The 19,205-nt window shown below is 44.8% G+C and overlaps 1 protein-coding gene across 5 annotated transcripts in view; it reads left to right on the top strand.

The window, feature by feature from the left end:
• The first annotated feature begins 376 nt into the window (after positions 1-376).
• The window catches only part of LOC119461067 (SEC14-like protein 2), a 44,876-nt gene continuing 26,047 nt past the window's right edge, over positions 377-19,205 (top strand). For 2 of the 5 annotated variants that reach the window (XM_049672548.1, XM_049672547.1), the window contains exons 1-6: positions 380-1,373; positions 6,121-6,190; positions 7,577-7,620; positions 13,791-13,853; positions 15,636-15,729; positions 17,504-17,598. In XM_049672548.1, coding sequence (XP_049528505.1) covers positions 1,311-1,373; positions 6,121-6,190; positions 7,577-7,620; positions 13,791-13,853; positions 15,636-15,729; positions 17,504-17,598 — 429 coding nt within the window. In that variant the 5' untranslated portion in view covers positions 380-1,310. Of the gene's footprint in view, positions 1,374-6,120; positions 6,191-7,576; positions 7,621-13,790; positions 13,854-15,635; positions 15,730-17,503; positions 17,599-19,205 lie in introns of all 5 variants that reach the window. The other 3 variants (XM_049672549.1, XM_049672546.1, XM_037722246.2) reach the window with 3 other exon arrangements.

The following is a 19,205-nucleotide window of genomic DNA, read 5'->3' as shown; positions in this document are numbered from 1 at the left end:
AAGTATATTATAAGCAACATCTTCCTTCAGTACTAGCATATGGTGCCAAAACTGAGGATAATAAGAACCTGAAAACGACGCTAAAGTGCGTGCAAAGAGACTAGAGATAACAGGCGTAACTTCCAGAGTTACGAAGACAGCATGGATTAGAGAGGAAGCGTTAATATACTTGATGTCTTAGTTTGAGAGGAGCTGAATAAGTAAACATCAGTTTTTTTTTTAAATGTAGTTTTGCCATAAGACATTATATTTGAATATGTGTTATGTGTTTGCCGTAAAACCTATCCATTCAAGAAGCGTTTTTTTTAATATCTATCCACGCCTAAAGCGATTATAGTCATAGGCGTTGCACTTCAGCGGAGGCAGACTTGCAGGAGACTCCAGAGTTTCCGGTTGTGAGGCTGGACAAGCTCATTTTAGGTTACAGGCATTTGCTTTCGTCCTTGGAAGGGGGCAGTTTTGACTTGCTGCATCCAGTGGAAAGTACGGCCTGTTCCAACTGCAGCTGACAGCCGACGTTAGCGCTCCTAATGTTTTCCAAACCTCATCTGAGCTGTGAAGGCTTCAGTGTGATGGCGCCACAGAAAAAAAAAATAGAAAAAGAATGAGACGAAAAGACAGACACGTACAGTGTTCAGCGATTGAAAAGCGATACTCGGACAAAATAGCAGCCGGCACTTTTTTCGCGCTACCGGTGGGCACTAGCGACATTTAGATGATGCATTTTTGTGTCACAGGAAAGCGAGAATCTTTTTGATGCATCGTAAGTGCATTCGGTCCCCTCAGCGATCACCGGTTGCGCAACAAGCGTAGGCCCCCATGCTGTCAGAGTATCGCGTTTCGATCGCTGATCACTATAACAAGCGCCGAGCACGGCTGCTTGTGTAAATTTTTTTTAATTCGGAACATTTCCCGCAAGGCATAGGTAGTAAAACATGAACAAGAAGGCATTAAATAAACGTATGCAGCCTCGTGTGATGCAGGCACTTCAGCAGAGAGTCCGCGCAACTGCTATCCGCTATCCAACGGGTATAGTCAATCTCGAACATTAGGCTCTGGTGCGGAGGCTTCGTCGACGACTAAATATTTGAGAACCATCGCTCAAGCGACTGCAGAATGGCACCGGCGGACGACCACACGATGCCGTTGTGAAGGGGAGGTGTGACTAACGAGCACCGCGAGTTTCCCGCTGCGTCTCATTTGACGGTGACCTGCAGCGCCGCGCCGGCGCGCTGGAGCAGCTGGCGACGGTGATACGGACGGCGCGCTAGGCCAACCTTGGCACAGTATAGGCGCCGGAAGCTGTCGCCATGAGCACGGAGGACGCTGTCGCAGAGCAGCTGAGCGCCAGCGAGCGCGCTACGCTCGACCAGGTGAGAACGGTTTAGTTGGCGGGTGCGTTCGAATTAGCAGGAATTCATTCGCGGGCGCAAGTTGGAATCAGCTAGCGCAAGACAGGGGTAATTGGAGACCGCAGGGAGAGTCCTTCGTCCTGCACTGGACATAAATATATGCTGCTGCTGCTGCTGCTGCTGCTGATGATGATGATGAAAGCGCGAGCGCCGATCTTTCATTGTGACGTTCCCGCTCTCTTTGCTTGACCGGGCGGACGATGATCACGATGCATCTGGCTCGAGCTGCAGTACCTCGAGAAGTGAGAGATGGAACATTTAATAAAAAAAAAGTTCGGCAGGTATTGCAGTCTTGTAACACAAGAAGGCGAAAGCCTGCTGCATATTTGGTGATACATGACGTTATACAATCGGGGCTAGACATTTTTGTAAGAAATATTGGTAATGCATTAAGTTATTCAATCGGGCCTAGACTTCCTGCAGGACGTAACGAGAAACAGTGGGAAGTACACGTCTGGCACTAAGGCAACCTCCTGAACGCCACATACGAACATTGCTGCACACTATAGGTACGTAGTACCTATAGTGCAGCATGTTGGTGCACGCACTAGGCTACACTTTTAGTCAGCGAGATGGCTGCGACGTGACGTGTTCGAGAACGTACGCACTAAGCACACCTTTAGAAAGCCAGAACTGTGGAGCTCTTCTGTTTTTCTGTGTGACTCATTGTGCCCGCCATTCTATGACTATGCACAATTGGTGAGTGTTGGATTACATGTTAATGTAATAGATACAATGAAAAAAAAAAAAAAAGCAGCCGTGGTTTCAGGGAAGCGTGGTCGTCTCGCAGCCCGCATGCCCTGGTTCGATTCTCACCCAGACCGAAAGGTACCAATTTTTTTTTTCAAAACCACAAATTTACTTTGTTTACAGGAACCTCCCTGAGAAATCTGACGTCAATCCGACCATTTTTTGGCGTGTTTGTACTCTTTGCAGCGTCGGCCATTTTTCGTCATTGCGCAGTTTCGCCAAGGTCACTACCAACATAGACACCTAAGGCTTTCACATTAACAGGGGCAGTCATTGACTGCTCGTTTGATCCTTTATTTGTATGTTTCTTGTAAGTGCGCATTCGGAACACCGAAATATTTTCAAATTACGCCTTAAAGGGGAGCTGCTTGGTGGTAAAAAATAAAAATGTGTCGGATATACACCACCATTATATTTAAAGAAAAAATACCTGGTTGCTTTGCGCGGAATTAGTGGTACGGGCAAAAACTACATGCGGTGAAGTTAATGGTGAATGAAGAGCTTTGCGACGAAGTGTTATCTCGTATATCAAAAATAAAAAAATAAATAAAAAAGGTAGTGCTGATTTACATCGCATTGTTCTCACTCTTTTCAAGAACAAAAGAATGAGATAACCTTTTGGACCATTTGACAGTGGGAAGTCCAATAACGCAATAGTGACCCAACGCTCTTTCTTATTTCGAATAAAATAAAGGAAAAGAAAAAGAAAACCACGGATATATTCAAACAATAGAATGAGGAACGGCTGTAGCGACTTAAAACACACGTTGCTGAATGGGTCCTACCTTGAAGAAGAGAGACCGTTCTACGTAGCTTAATTTCTGTTTCGCGAAAGTATCGGCCATCAACGCCCTCTCCCACCACTTCTATTTTTATATGCGAAGAAAATTTATATCCGCTATATTGCTTTAATCTCACTGATTACTTCCTGGAACAACATCTATGACTTCGCCAGTACCAGCAGCAGGTCTTGATGAATAACTCGGTCAACGCAAGTAGTTGCGGGGTAGAAAAAAATGGCTACTTCATAAATGGTCTGATATTTAATCTAACTAAATCAGACGCGCCAGGTTAACTGTGACACTTTGAAGTGTCAATAAGCACAGTTCACCCACCGTGGTGGCGTATATACATGCATAGTCGCTATGGGCGTTGCGCTGCTAAGTCCCAGGGTGCGGGATAAAATCCCGGCCGCGGCGGCCGCATTTAGATGTGGTCGAAATGCAAGAACACCCGTTCACCGGGCATTGGGTACACGTTGAAGAACCCCAGGGGGTCTAAATTAATCCGGAGTGCCCCACTACGACGTGCCTCATGATCATACTGGCGTTTTGGCTCGTAAAACCCCATAACTTGTATTTATTTCAATAAACACAATTATCAGCTGAGTGAGTGAGTGAGTGAGTGAGCGAGTGAAATAACTTTATTGAGGTCCAGAGAAGACGCAGGGGACACCCCGCGCCACCCGGCTAGTCCCACGTACAATTCTTTTTGCGCGGTAATGGTGGGCTGCTCTGCGACTCGCCACTTTACTGACGATTTGCGCCTGATGTAACCATCGCTGGATAAATAGCACGCTATCTGCGTTGTTGTCTCTATCGCTGCCAACCGTCGCTGCCCTTGCCTCGCCAGTAACTTGTCTGATAAAGTACACCCCTCGTTAGCCCGTTATTGTGGCCGCGCAGTTCTGATTACAGGCACCCATCTCGCCCTCGCTGTGTTTTTTGCAGTCAAGTGGGCTCGTCGGTCTTGTGATTGTTGTTGTTGTAATGAGTGAGGCAGACTTTCTCGCAACACGCACGTAGAGAGAGAAGCGAGAGAGAAACGTGTGATATCAAGGGTTTCAAGTGAAGGTTTTACTGTTTGGATGCTTATACTGCAGCAGCTGCAAGCATTGATGGAGTTTGAAAACTGGGTGTTCAGTGACCTTCCATCCGGTGTGCTTTCGGTGACGAGTGACTTGAGGACATTCAATGTGAATATTTATCATCCGCCCAAACGCTAGGGCAGGCGTTTCCTTCCGTCGACATGGTTGTTTTATAACGACAGAATGACAGGAAACATCACAACCCGCCGTGGTTGCTCAGTGGCTATGGTGTTGGGCTGCTGAGCATGAGGTCGCGGGATCGAATCCCGGCCACGGCGGCCGCATTTCGATGGGGGCGAAATGCGAAAACACCCGTGTACTTAGATTTAGGTGCACGTTAAAGAACCCCAGGTGGTCCAAATTTCCGGAGTCCCCCACTACAGCATGCCTCATAATCAGTTTGTGGTTTTGGCACGTAAAACCCCATAATTTAATTAAAATTTTTTTGGAAACATCACCACCTACTTTATGAGACCTACACTTACCGCTGTCCGTACAACGCGATCTCTGCGTATCTGAATGGGGAATTCAACGTTCATTAAGGCTCAAGCCCTAGGTGTCTATGTTGGCGGTGCCTTTGGCGGTCACCTTGCGGTGACCTTGGCGAAAATGCGCGGTGACGAAAAATGAGCGACGCCGCAAAGAGTAAAAACACGTCTAAAAATGCTCGAATTGACGTCACATTTCTCACGGAGGTTCCTGTAAACAGAGTAAATTAGTGACATTGAAAAGCAAATTTGGTAAATTTCGGTCTGGATGGGAATCGAGCTCGGGCCTCCGCGGTACGAGACGAGCATGCTTCCCTGAAGCCACGGCTTCTTTTTTTTTCTTTATTGCTGACTTTGACATTATACACCAACGAAAACACAAAACACCAACAAATCACATAAGATAAACGTGTCAGCAAAATGTTTACTGGCATGGCATATTAAAATTTTTTCAGTGCGGATCCAATTTTTTATGTGATTTACTTCAAAGGACGTTAAAGAAAGAGTTACCTTTACATCCACAGGGAAAAAGATTCCTACCGGTAGAAACAGATGGTTTTCCGTATGGACGCTATAATGCTCCTGGGCCTCCACAGTTTGTGGAAAACTAGAACGCAGTTCAATAATGCTGATGTCGTAGTGAGATCTGCACGCGATCACTTCGCTGAAAGTGTAGTACGGTTCGGGGATGTCCATCGGGCCCTCCCTGAACAGCCAATGTGAATTGAAATGCTGGACGAATTGGCTGAAGCCACGGCGGCTTACTAAAGGTGTGCCTAGTGCGTGCGTGATTGCACACATCACGTGGTCACCGAGGCGCGCTCGTGCTACTGCTCGCGCGTTCAGTCGTCGTCTTCTTCTACAGCTGGCAGGCTTTCGCCTTCACGTTTTACAAACGTGTAACACTTGCTTGCCTTTTTTGTTGTAGAGTCTGCTATAGTTATAAACGTCTTGCCGCTTGGTATGTCTATGCGTCTTGCAGCCGCCGGGGTTGCTTAGTAGCGTTGACGCTGCGCTGCTAAGTGTGAGGTCGCGGGATCAAATCCTGCAGCTGCGGCAGCCGCATTTCGATGGGGGCGAGATGCTCAAACGCCCGTGTACCGTGCATTGGGTGCACGTTAAAAAAACCTCAGGTGGTCGAAATAAATCCGAAGTCCCCCACTGCGGCGTACCTCATATTCAGATCTTGGTTTTGGCGCGTAAAATTCCAGGGTCTAATTAATAACTACTCGTCTCGAAGCTCTCGTAAGAGGTCGTGGTGCCACATTTCAGTGAACTAAAGGGCTGATGAGTAAAAAAAAGCTTTTGACTGTAAGGAATCCTACTGGTGCAGACGAGATGGTCTCTCGTCTACTGTGGGTCTGCTCATTTCGTCCTGTTTACACTTACTTTATTTCGGCCTGTTTACACTTACCGTGCCGCACAGAGGCGTACCCGAGGAAAGTTTCCGGGCAAACCGATGTTGGGAGAACCACTAATGCGAAAAGCCTGCACAACGTCGTTCCCCTTGTTACCCGAAAGTAGTGACCTCAATTACATTTGATTTGTGATTTTCGTATTACCATACAAGATTAATTACTTTTATTTTCAAACAATTCTTCAGTTCCGAGCGGCTGTGGCCGATCTTTCATTGCCATGGACAGAAGACTGGTACTTGCTTAAATGGCTTCGAGGTAGGTGCACAAAGGCAGTGCCTTTACGGTGTTTTGCAGCGTAGCATCCTTGTATATCCTCACTAAATGAATATTTTTCAATTCCCTTCTCCAAACGCTTGAAGACTCATGTGATCTTCGTTATGGAGGACACGTGCGTCGTGCGGCACAAGCTGTCCCCGCTCTGAACTCAACAATTTCAAATCACACGCTGACTCATGCACTAGCGGCGCCTCGCGGCATTCACGTCATGCAATAAGTTTCGTAAACGACAAGCGATTTTAATGACTAACTCTTTTGTTTCGAAGCATTTTTAACGGTACTGCACAACTGTTATACCCAATTTCAATCATGAAATAAAGGCTTTATCATGAAGAGCCTACTGGCGACTTCTCGTGAGGGTTTATTCAACTAGAATGTGTATGAAATGTCGTGGTGTGTCACCGCTTCTTTTGCTGAAGACACTATAAGGAATCAAGGGGCATATTACGTTACCTTTACGGCAACACCACACTGGGTTGGGTTAGTTGAACGATTTCTTCCGCTGGTTTACGCGAAAAGCACAGCGTTTAGTAAAGTTTCCGTGTGTGGCTTTCTATAGCTGCGCTGGTGTAGCGCTTTGGATCAGTTACCTCCGCGTTAGCAGGATGTCAGGCTGAAATGAAACTTCTGAAATCTTCTCTTCAATTCAGCTTTACCCTGCGGCACCGACGGCGCTGTGGACAGTGATACGCCGCGACAGCATAGATACAGGAAGAGCACGATTGGTGAAGACAATGAGCTCATATCAGGCTATTGGTATGCAATTTTTGCATATATCTAAATGATCGTTGTCGCAGAGGGAGAGTAGTAGCGAAATTCAGGAAAGTTAACGAGAGTCGTGCACGGCTGGCTACCCTACATGTGGAAATATGGCAGAAGGTGGAGAGAACAAAAAGGACTACACACACACAGAATAACGTTAAGCAACTTAGTCAAAGTAGTAGCAGAGTCTCTTCAAGGAACGCAAGGCTCTCGTGACGTTCTGCATGCATGTCTCAGAATTCAACATATCAATGATATGGCGATCGCGACGCAAAGCATGTTTACAATGTCAAGTGCGTGTCCTGGCCAACATAGAGGTATGACATGGTATGAATAAAAAAAACCCATATTTCATGGCGTAAAGCGGCACCGGTATGTTGTAGTGTAGGTGCCAGAACATAACTGCTTCCAGCAAGCAGAAATATGTTTGTTTGTGGCCACTTAAAAATGAGGTGAGAGCTTCTCTTTCTAGTTGAATCAGTGTTCATCCAATGTCCTGTCTTGTAAAACTCGCCTGAGAAAATTTTATAAGCTAGTGCAGAAGGCCTGCCTAGGACTTGCTCATAACGAATGCGTCTTCTAAATGATTCTCTCCTTCAACAGCCCGGAAGTTCAACGTGGACGATGCGAAGAAAATGCTGCATGAGGTGAGCTGAATGAAAACAGGGCGACGATATTGTAGCAATGCCTTTTCCGATGCCAATGCCTTTTCGCGCTTCTTCAGCGGTGAGAATGACGCTCCGCACGCGCTGTCAACGGGATCAGCAAGCCATGAATGCAAAACTCGGATAGAATCGAGCGGAAGGCATCGCTACAAAATAGCGCGGCCCAAGGCCTTATCCAAAGGCCCAGCGACCTGTTTCTTACGTATGTGTTGTGTGTGAGTGCACAGTTCAGCTTGGCGGCACTCGCGTATTGTTGACGTTTTTTGACAATGGCTGTGAGGGTTAATATGTCCACCGACGGCAGTGAGCTGCCAAGACAGAAGCATGCCTCAGCAATTGAGGTGTAAACAACAACAACAACAACAACAACAACAACAACAACAACAACAACAACAACAACAACAACAACAACAACAACAACAACAACAACAACAACAACAACAACAACAACAACAACAACAACAACAACAACAACAACAACAACAACAACAACAACAACAACAACAACAACAACAACAACAACAACAACAACAACAACAACAACAACAACAACAACAACAACAACAACAACAACAACAACAACAACAACAGAGTGCCCATTTGAGGGTGCCCATCAAGCCTATATAATATTGCAGAGACTTGTCGACTTGAGGTACAGTAGCAATGCCTTCGTTACTTTTTGCGCCAGCGAGGTGTACGGCAAACACTGCAGAAGACTGTCTGGAATAGCGCCAGTTTAATGAGTTATAAGAATATATATATATATATATATATATATATATATATATATATATATATATATATATATATATATATATATATATATATATATATATATATAGCTCTGTCGGACATGTCTGAGCGCAATATAGCTAGATGGGATAGCATACTAACAAATGCTTCACTACAACTCACCCGTGTCGTGTTGGATCACTATCGCTCCTCCAGTAAAAAATTCATGAACCAAGAAAGTCAAATTGCGGCGAGTTTAAACTTGTCCTCTAGCCAATCCGCCGCACTAGAGGCATTCGCATCCAAAAAATGGAATGAAATCTACGCATTGAAAGCCAAGAAACTGTCCCGTGACCGTGTTTTATGCGCTTCTGGAAGTCAGGACAAGCTATTCAACTCCGCCCCTCTTCAAAACAAACCTCTAGAGGTACACTCCGGTACTTCGTCATCCTCTGTTAGTAGGTTTTCCGATCAGGAGCAGAATAATATTGTTAATATTTCAGACATTCTGCTAACAGCTGATGAGTGCAGTGTTCTACGTCGTGGGCTTAATTTTTGTCCAGCCACAGGTGGACATAGTGAATTTCAACTATTGAAAGATTTGGATAATTTCGCCCGTAACTTACGCTTGCGCGAATACTTCCATGACCGGCCCAATTCAAGCGATTCGAAACACGCGTTACCTTCTGGCAAGCACTGGGTTCCCCCCTCACAGCGCGATAGATTTTTAGACATGTATATCAAAGCAGTACAACGAGACGTCCTGCAATTGTATCAATACCAAGCACCCTTCCGCCGCAATCTGTCCATCAACGAAATGAAAGCACTAGATACTCTGGCATCTCGCAATGACATCGTCATTAAGCCTGCTGACAAAGGTGGTGCCGTAGTCATAATGAACAAGTCCGATTACGCCGCAGAGGCCCACAGACAGCTAGCAGATGCGACGTTTTATAAGCGCCTTGATCATGACCCCACTGAGCAGTACAAATCTCTGCTCAAAAGCACGGTGCTAGATCTCGTAAAGAAGAAAAAGATTCCTGACAATGCGGTACATTCTCTAATTCCACTAAGTCCTGTTGCTGGTCGTTTTTACCTTTTACCTAAAATACATAAGATAAACAACCCAGGTCGACCCATAATTTCTGGTATAGGTACAGTCACAGAAAATTTGTCCAGCTACGTAGATTCCCTGATTAGTAATATCCCAGCTACATTTCCTTCTTACGTAAGAGACACTACCGACTTTCTGTCAGATATAATCGACCTCATTATTCCTCAAGGTTCTCTTTTGGTCACACTTGATGTTGCTTCTTTGTATACTAACATTCCTCATTCAGATGGCATCATGGCAGTCGTCAATTGCTACGAAGTCGTAGCACCCGAAAAACTCATCGATAGTGACACATTGGCAAAGTTGCTAACCCTTATTTTGGAACTGAATAATTTCGAATTTGAAGGACAGCACTATGTCCAAGTTAGTGGGACGTCTATGGGTACGCGAATTGGCCCCAACTACGCGAACATATTTATGGGTCAGCTAGAAGATAAATTTTTGCTAACCAGGACCTTAAAACCTTTTTATTACAAACGTTACATTGACGATGTTTTTCTGATTTGGTCTCATGGTGAACAGGAACTGCTTTCCTTCATATCTGACTTTAACAATGCCCATCCATCCATATCATTTTCTCACACGTATTATGCATCTACTATTAACTTCCTTGACGTCAGCGTTTCATTGCTAAACGATAAACTATCTACTGCCCTATACAAAAAGCCAACCGATAGATGTCAATATTTACACTTTGATAGCAGTCACGTTAAACATTGCAAGACGAGCATTCCATATAGTCAAGCCTTACGTTTTAAAAGAATTTGTTCTGAGCAATCAGAGTTTCAAAAAAATTGCGGTACCTTAAAAAACGCTTTAGTCAAACAAAATTACCCACCACAATTAATTGACGATGCAATAAAGCGCGCAGACGTGCATGACCGAAGGACGCTTCTTTGCACTGCGAACAAACCAACTCCCTCACCTCAGACAAATCTTGTCCTAACCCATTCTGCGTCAGTCTCACGTGTTTCGCATGTACTGAAGAAACATCACAATATTTTAATGCAAAGTGAACGCCTCAAAAACATCTTCGCTGAACCACCTAAAGCAGTATATCGTAAAGCTAGAAATATTCGAGATATACTATCATCATCATCTAAGACTGACTGCCCTGATGCTATCGGATGCCATCCTTGCCGAAAACCGCGATGTAAAGTATGCCCCTACATGTGCACATCGCAACAGGTGACTAGTACGGCTTCAAATTTTCGTTTAAAAATCAAAGGCGATTTCGACTGTGACACTAAAAACGTTATATATATGCTTGAATGTACGGTGTGCAAAAAACGGTACATCGGACAAACAGAAGGGCCTTTTAGGTTGCGCTTTAACAATCATAAATCCCACGCTAACACGTTGCCCAACCTGCCCATCTCAAGACACGTGCACCTCCCTGACCACTCATTCGATAAACTGAAAGTCACGTTGCTTGAATCTGGATTTCGTTCAAATTATGATAGAGAAGCCCGTGAATCCTTCCTTATCTATAAGTTTGATACCGTCGCGTGTGGTTTGAATGAAAGTGTAGGAAAATTGAGTTGCCTGTCATCGTAGCCCGTCACTTGTTTCTCCTTTCTACTAGTACGTCACTAATCCTTTTTTTTTGTCTGTTTGCTTGATAACATTGCCCATATTGGGTGACGTCTTTTGTTGTCACCTGACGATTGGTTTTTGCACTTCATTTCTGTGCATTTTTATGCTTTGTATTTTTAGATTATGTGTTTGCAAACGCCATCTGTGTATACACGTATCAGCTGTCCTTTGAACGATTGACATGCATTTAGTTCGCCCATTTTTATCGTTTATCATGTAAACATATCTCATTCGGTTGATATGCACATGTATATAAACTGTACTGACGCCATGTATTGTATTCTGATGAAGGCCGGACTCCGGCCGAAACGTCAATAAACCGCTTCATACGCGCGTCTACTTCACTGTATATATATATATATATATATATATATATATATATATATATATATATATATATATAGCGAGAGGTGTGGGTAGTACGTCTTGCATTATATAAGAACGTTATATTTTTCACTTGGGTTTTGCTGTCCTCTCTCATGTGGTGTACAGTAGACCGATTCTTTAACGGCACCGCGCGAGCATCGGCTGGCCAACCGGCAAGCGCATTCTAATGGTGCGACGCGACGAGATCCTCAGGAGTAGCGCATGCGCACCAAGTTCACTCGAAGCGCAAGTTCCGTCTGCTAGGCTCTTCCTACAAGCAGGACACTGACCCTATAAATTCGGCGCAAGCTTCCCGGCTTATTGGAGGTAGCAGGAGTCTGTGCCCCTGGCCTGCGTCCTTTTTTTTTTTTCTTATTTTAGCGTGTGCTGCTCTAGGGCGCATGCACAGGAAAATAATGAACAAAACCTGAAAAGGTGCATTGCAACTGTATCATATATGGACAAGAAAGAGTAGCGCAAGAGGGGATTATCAACTTTTCGATCTTATTTCAAACGTGGTACTGAAACCGCCGCCGTTCGCGACGCGTCCATAACGGCAGGCGTTACTAGATTAAAGGAAGCCTCGAGCTCGCTCGTTCCCGCCATTGCCCCGGCTGCTGGGGCCGCCGGGGACCTTCTCCGTCGGCGTCGCCACCGCTGAGAGGAGGCCCTGAAAAGTTCGTAGCTGGAAGACCAGCTCTGGGCTGTCCGGCAAGCCGAAGATGCCGCCCGAGTCCAAGGACTTCGAATCTACACCTGAGGCCACTAAAAGCAAAGTGCCGGCTCTTTAAATAAAGTTTATTTCTTCTTCTTCAAACGTGGCGCATCTACTATTGCTCCTTTGCGCGCTTTGTCCTTTATCTTAAGGTGCATGTGAACTACAACGGCATATGTTGTAAAAAGGACGCGTCCGGGTTCACGCGCACTTGCTGTCTCCGATAAGCAGGGAAGCTTCCACTGAGTTATCGCGACAGGGGTGATGTCACGCCTGTAGGAAGAGCCTAGCAGACGAAACTTGCGCTTCGAGTGAACTCGGTGCGCATGCGCTACTATTGCTGATCTAGTCACTTAGCGCCGTTAGACGGCGCTGACCGGCCGGCTAGTCGACGCTCGCGCGGTGCTGTTAGAGAACCGGTCGACTGTACCTGTAGGCATGTGTGTCTTCAATGGCCGTTTTGTCACTCAGTGGCGAGGTAAGAAGGAACAACATTGTAGGGATACTAACTTAAGTTAAAGTGTCACGCTATATTGGTAGACACTCATCCGGAATGGCGAATAGGCCAAGCGTAGCCAAAAAGGAAGGAGAAAAAAAGAAAAAAAATCAGTTTTGTCAGAAAACTGTGCGAAGCAGAAATCTAGGAGGGGAAGCCATCCTAGGATTCCCGAAGCCAATTTCAAAATCATCACACATTTTACTTGCTGAGACTAGTTGATTGCTGCGGAATAACAATAATAAATCACCGTCGGAAAAGTAAAAACCTAACTCGACAGCATTGGCAAATGTTTCGATACAAGGCGGGTTAAAATGGAAAAAAAAATATGGAGGCTTCCCGTTATGACATAAATGCTACGTTTAGTCTGGTTAGGAAAGCAAAAAGAACTTTCAGCCTTGTTCTGCGCTTTTTTTTTTCGTAACATGATTTCAATCACCCCCATAAAGCCGAATAATTTGCAGGCTTTTTCAGGAAGTTGGCGCGTCAACTTTTTATTTCAACAAAACCTTCCTAAAAAATCCAAGCGCATGCGCTTTTATGCACGTATGCGCACACCCTCCTGTGTAACAGAATAATTCATGGCATCCGGCTTTCCATATGGGTTCACTTTCTCATTGTGCTGATATATTTAAACACATGCGATAAGCAGACTTGCTATGAGTATAATAACCGTATAACCACTGTGTGTGGTCAGGGCTATCTCCTCCTAAATATTTAGGAAGCCCACGTGAGCCTCTGAAGCTAGATAGCGGCTAGAGCAACAAATAATAGCCGATGGTCATAGATGAGCAAACTACTTTTAAGGGATTGAGAAGTGCGCCCTTAGATTCCGTGAAATTATGACGAAGTCACTCTGGAACACGGCCCAGTGCTTCCTGTTACAGTAGGCTTCTGTAAAAACGTGACACGATGAAAGAAAGAAAGAAAGAAAATAAGGAAGGAAGGAAGAAAGAAAGAAAGAAAGAAAGAAAGAAGAAAGAAAGAAAGAAGAAAGAAAGAAAGAAAGGGAGAAGGAGAGAGAAGGTGCAGTAATGGAAAAAGAAAGATGGTATGCGTGAGCCTTTCTCTCTCTTGAGGAATTCCGTATAAGTCATTTGGCTAACAGGTGTCCTGGGCGTGGCTTTGTGTAGCACATCGACTGGCGGAAACAGCACCAAGTGGACACCATTCTGGAGGACTACGAAGTCCCTACGGTGAGTGCCTGTGCATTTTCATCCAGAACCTTACCTCGAGGGACTTCGAAATATTCGCCATAGAAGAAGGTATTCTTCTCGCACTTCGCAAGCCTCGATCATCAGAAAAAAAAAATCGCACTAATTTCAAATGGACACCGTTTTACCATTCCTGGCAAATATGTGCGGCTCAAGCTGCTTGGGTCATGACACCTTCGAACATTTAAGAAATTATTTCCAAAAGCTATATTTGATCCGCACGCATTTCACTTCGCACACAAATATGCCATGGTGTTCTCCTGATGTTCGCTAAATCTGATGTCGATGGCATTTGTAGTCATGCTAAGGTAGCGGGATAAATTTTTCAGAGCACGTGCAACACACAGATAACGTTCCGGAGAATTTGCATATGTAACTTAATGGAAAGGTCGCAAATAATCCACACATTTCAAACTTTGCCTACATATTACCCATGACCTGACCCTTAATTTCACTAAATATAAACAAGGAACCTTGCATAGTTCACGAAGACGCAAACCTGCTCTGACACGTGAACATAGCTAAAGAGAGAAAAAAAAGGTTAAATTACTATTTGAAGCACTTCTATTTAAGCGAGGAACGTAAAATTTCGCCACATGTCGCACTTAACATTCCCTCCATTTTCTACAAACTTGAAATTGGTGTCTTGTGCAGTTGTTTTAAGACTCTAGGGAGCATTGCGGATAGCGGCAGTTTGAAACTCTGGAATGCTTGAATAACTTTCCATAATGACTGTAATTATCATACACAGAATAAACATTTATCCATTGGTAATGACAGCGCGATAGACGAAACACAGAGGAAAAAAAAAACAGCGTGTGAGTGTTCGTCCTGTGGTTTCCTTTTCGTCTGTCGCGCTTTCATATACCAATGGAACCATACCAACTATCCCAGCTTTCCACCTTGCTAAACATTTATCGTTTATCACTCACAACTTCCTTCTTCTACTTCGGCGAAATGTTTACACAATGCCTTGCAGAGTTACCCGAGGAGACCAGCGAAAAGCAACTATACATGCCTTGTATAACGCATAAAAATTAGGAGAAGAGTATTCAGCAATCATTTTCAAGGCACATAATTAACCTAGACATTTCAATTTCTCGGTACACGTCACACATGAAGCGGCCCCTATATTTTTTAAATATGAAATGTCTGTCGTTCTGAGTTCCTCCAAGTGAAGCAGTGAAACGTTTAAGCGTTTCATATAGCGCGTCTAAACGGGCCATGAACAAGTGTTTAGAAACTACCATTTAACCCCTTCAAAATTTGTCTGCGCATCACCCCTAACGTTCCCCACATTTTCTCCAAATATAAACTTCGTGAGGGATCTAGTTTTCCTTTGTTCCCCATGAAACGTGACAACTGCCATATAACGTTTTTGAGCGCTACTAAGTGCATTAAAAGCTTCGCTGCTAACTAACACAGACGTGAAGAACGTGATTTAGTGACTGACACATCCACACTTCCTTCTCCACACCTTGCCGACATCGTTCACAAGATGGCTGGCAACCCTAGCTCCGCAGCAAAGCAGCATTGCACTGCTATTAAAGTTTAAAAAAATCAAGAGAACATATGCAGCAGGTGCTTTTTCCCCTGCTCACGTTGTAGTATATATGTCTACATAATTGTAATAGAACGGCCTGTCCAGCTGCGCTTTCAGGGGCGCTGCGTGGTTGACATATTATACAGCGCGTGGGTTAGATGACTCAAGAAAGAATAACAATAACACGTTTCATCTCATCCGTGTTTGTTGTTTCGGTGCAGCTTTTCCTGCAGTACTGTCCGGGCGGCTTCGTCGAATGTGGTCTCGGCGGTCAGCCTGTGTACATAACACCCCTTGGCAGTACAGACATAAAAGGTATGTGCGTGACGACGAACCCACTGACTTGCAATCGGGTGGCTGATGGTTAATGTTTGTCTTTTTTAAAGCGAAACTTTCTGTGTCTCACTGATTCGTCCGTGAGCGCCGAAAATGCACTGCAGGAAAGCCACCTTACACAATGGAACTATCTGCGGATATGCGCACACAATAGAAGAACGGCGCACGACATACGTATCGTAGAACACTACAGTTTACATTCACAGTTGTGCCGATAAGAACAATGGTAACTGCAACGCCACGCTACCTAGACGAAGTGCATATATCTGCATTGCATTACGCGCGTCACGCAATGCATTCCCGGCCGTCACCATGGGTCTATGGGCCGTGGGTGCACCGCACGGCAGAAGAGGCTGCCGTACGCGAACGTAAGCGCGAGCGAGATCGTACTCGTAAGGCCGATCCCGTGTAACGGCAACGGCAGACCCTCTGATTGAACTACCACAGCGATCACAAGGCAATAATACTGTGCAAGTGTAGAGTCGTCCGTGAAAGTGTGATTGTGTGCCTGTATACAATGGCTACATGATCTAAAATATAGGCCATGTAACTTAACAAATGTGTCTTCAATCAACTTCAACGTTCAAAAAATACAATCCTCAACAAGCAATGAAACCACCGATGCATCGCATTGGGTCGTTCAGCATTTCTTGGTTTCGTTGCGTGGTCGTGGGCTTTGGACTTCGACTTTGATTCAGTTTGCATGGGAGAAAGCTTCGCGTTCAGCCATCTTTCATTAAGAAAGAGACTTAGATTTTTTATTCCTTTTAACATTTGCTTGTGATAACACGAGGGCATTAGATAGTAACAATAAAGTTTATTCCATCCATCCATTAGATAGTAAAGAGAAATAATCTGCAGAAATTTACTGAGCTAATCTGATTGATTCATTATTGGATCGTGAAAGAAGCGGATCGCGGAAGACAGTTGAATGGGAAGACAGTTGAAAGTAGACAAACATAGCAGGGCCGCAGGAAAAAAATAAAAAAAGCAAGTGCAACGCAGTTGCAGTGATAGTTCGCTAAACTCCAAAAACTCGTTGGAATGAATTTTTTTCCTTGTTTTTCATTTAGTGCGAGAGTTCGGTACTTAGTATAGACGTACGGCTTGCACAAAAAACACAAAAAAACTATACCATGCAGCACACAACCCTTAAACGTATGTACATTCTAATGACTATAGATTCACTAAGAAGGTTGTCCGACGCAGATTGTTACAAATTCACTCTTAATTCTCACCAAACCTTAGGAATTACGCGCTGACAAGACAGGTGTAGCTATATAAAACACAACCTTTGCGCGTACTCCTCAATGATTCTGTTGTAAAGATTTTTTTTTTGAAGTGTAAGGCGTAGGTAAATGTGCAGTACTCATCACCAGCGGTAGTTCTGCGAGAAGTAAGTACGATATGCAGCGTTGTGGACATAGTAAACGTATTAAATGTGTTCTTGACGACAGATGCCGCCACCAACGATGGCACAGTTCAATGGATTATACACAGTTGGCGGAACGTCTGTTGCGATTTGTTTTCATTGGTCGAATGTGCAGTACTGCCAGAAATACAGCTCAATTTGAAATATATCCAAAAATATAGCAAAAGATAACTTGAGCGTGTTGTTTCGGAACATGTACAGTATAACGTGATCAATATTTGAGGCCTAAACATTTTCCGTGAAACATGGTCATCCTGACTTTGTTTTGGCCTGTGGCATTAGGGCTTATCCGGGCACGCAATTCTTCACTAAAATACGCAGGTTTACTCGAAGCGGCACCACGCAGCGACTTGATACGTCACCTCATCTACATACTTGAGACGCAAGAGGAGCTCAAGAGACGAATTTCACTGCAGGTCAGCGCTATATATAGGAAGGCAGGTTATGGTTTGCCTGGTGGGTATGTTGGATGGTGGCCTTCCCGATTGCGTACTCTTGGAAATTTGAATCTAAACTTTTGAGCGAGAACCTAGAAGCTCATATGCGACTCCTTAGGCGTTAAGAATTCTCGATATGCAAGTCGGAGTGACTGCAGTGTTGCCTAGAGTCACGTCTTCGGACTAGATGCCATCTGCAAGTTCACAGCGCGTTCACTCCATAATTTAGCTGGTGCTATCTCATGCGTTCAGACACGACTTTGTTAATTCATTGATTAACTCACCACTAACATGGAGAGATAGAGAAAGGAAGAGAAAGAAATATGAGATGAAAGACACGAAGGTTAGCCGGAATAAATGTCCTTTTAACACGAAAGTGTTTTATGCCGGGGTCCACCAAGACTTCACTGACGTATTTCCGTCACGGATATGACGTTCTTACAATGTACACGAACATAATACAAAGAAAGAAACCAGAAGAAAAAGTTCCACAAACATGCAAAATTTGGAAATCGAACCCACGACCTCTCGGTCCGCGACGATAGATCGCCGAGCGTTTAACCCATTGCGCCACAAACGCATTTGCAGAGAGCTACACAGACGCGCCTTATATATCTAACACTCCTCCGTGTACCCGCGCTCTTGCTCGGGGCGGTGCCGCCGCCTACGAGCAGAAAAGAGAAGTACTGCATTATGACACTAACGCGCACCGACAGTGAACGCTTCGGTGGTCTCAGCACTACGACGCCTCGATGCCAGCATTCGAAAGGACGCTGGCATCAAGAAGCACTACCAACGCCACCTAGGTGGCGTTCACCGTACTCAGCACAGCGGAGCGTGGCCTCCGCAATTAGCTCTGAAAATGTTTCTGAAGTTGATCGCGGAGGCTGCAATTACGACGCGCTGTACGCGCTGATTTGACTCGGTGACGATTCAGTTACGTGCTTTGTCTTGCGCGTTGTATTAGTGCGTCAGTTACGTGCTTCGTCTTTCGCGTTGTGCTAGCGTGTGCAGCGTAGTGCAGCTTCCATATGCACGACGGTTGCTCATGGTCATCGACGTTGGTAGTCGTGATGGAGGAGACGTGCCACCAGGCGTCAGCGTGGGTGCATCAACGCCTAAGGGCGCTTTAGCCACAAAACACCAATAGACATTATATATCAATGTGCAATAAACATTACACTATTTCTGTGAAGACACGTTTCACTTTCGTGTTCTATACCGATTCCTATATAAGAGGGATCAACCACATTTTTTTTGGTATACCTTGCAGTGGAAGAAAAGGAAAGGGTTAAAATAAGATGCCAACTGCCCGCTCACACGCGGTAGGGCGCCTGACAATTTTCACTGTGCCCCACACTGTTTCCATGCTCTTAAAAACGCAGCATTGGTTTTAAAGCCACTCTGAACATAAGTCGATTGGGACCAGCATTCGAGAAGTCTGGAATGAACGGTTGTCCACTGTCTCAAGCGCGCTGAAGAGCGCTGTTCGTTGACCGTTGATGCGGGAACAATTATAGCTACGTTTGTATGAACTTCGATAAGGTCGGGTTAATTCGGCTAGGTGGGCCGAAGACGGATCATCG

The sequence above is a fragment of the Dermacentor silvarum genome, chromosome 8 (genome assembly GCF_013339745.2).
Source record: "Dermacentor silvarum isolate Dsil-2018 chromosome 8, BIME_Dsil_1.4, whole genome shotgun sequence".
Taxonomy (NCBI): Eukaryota; Metazoa; Arthropoda; class Arachnida; order Ixodida; family Ixodidae; genus Dermacentor; species Dermacentor silvarum.
This window is presented reverse-complemented; position numbering and strand designations above follow the sequence as displayed.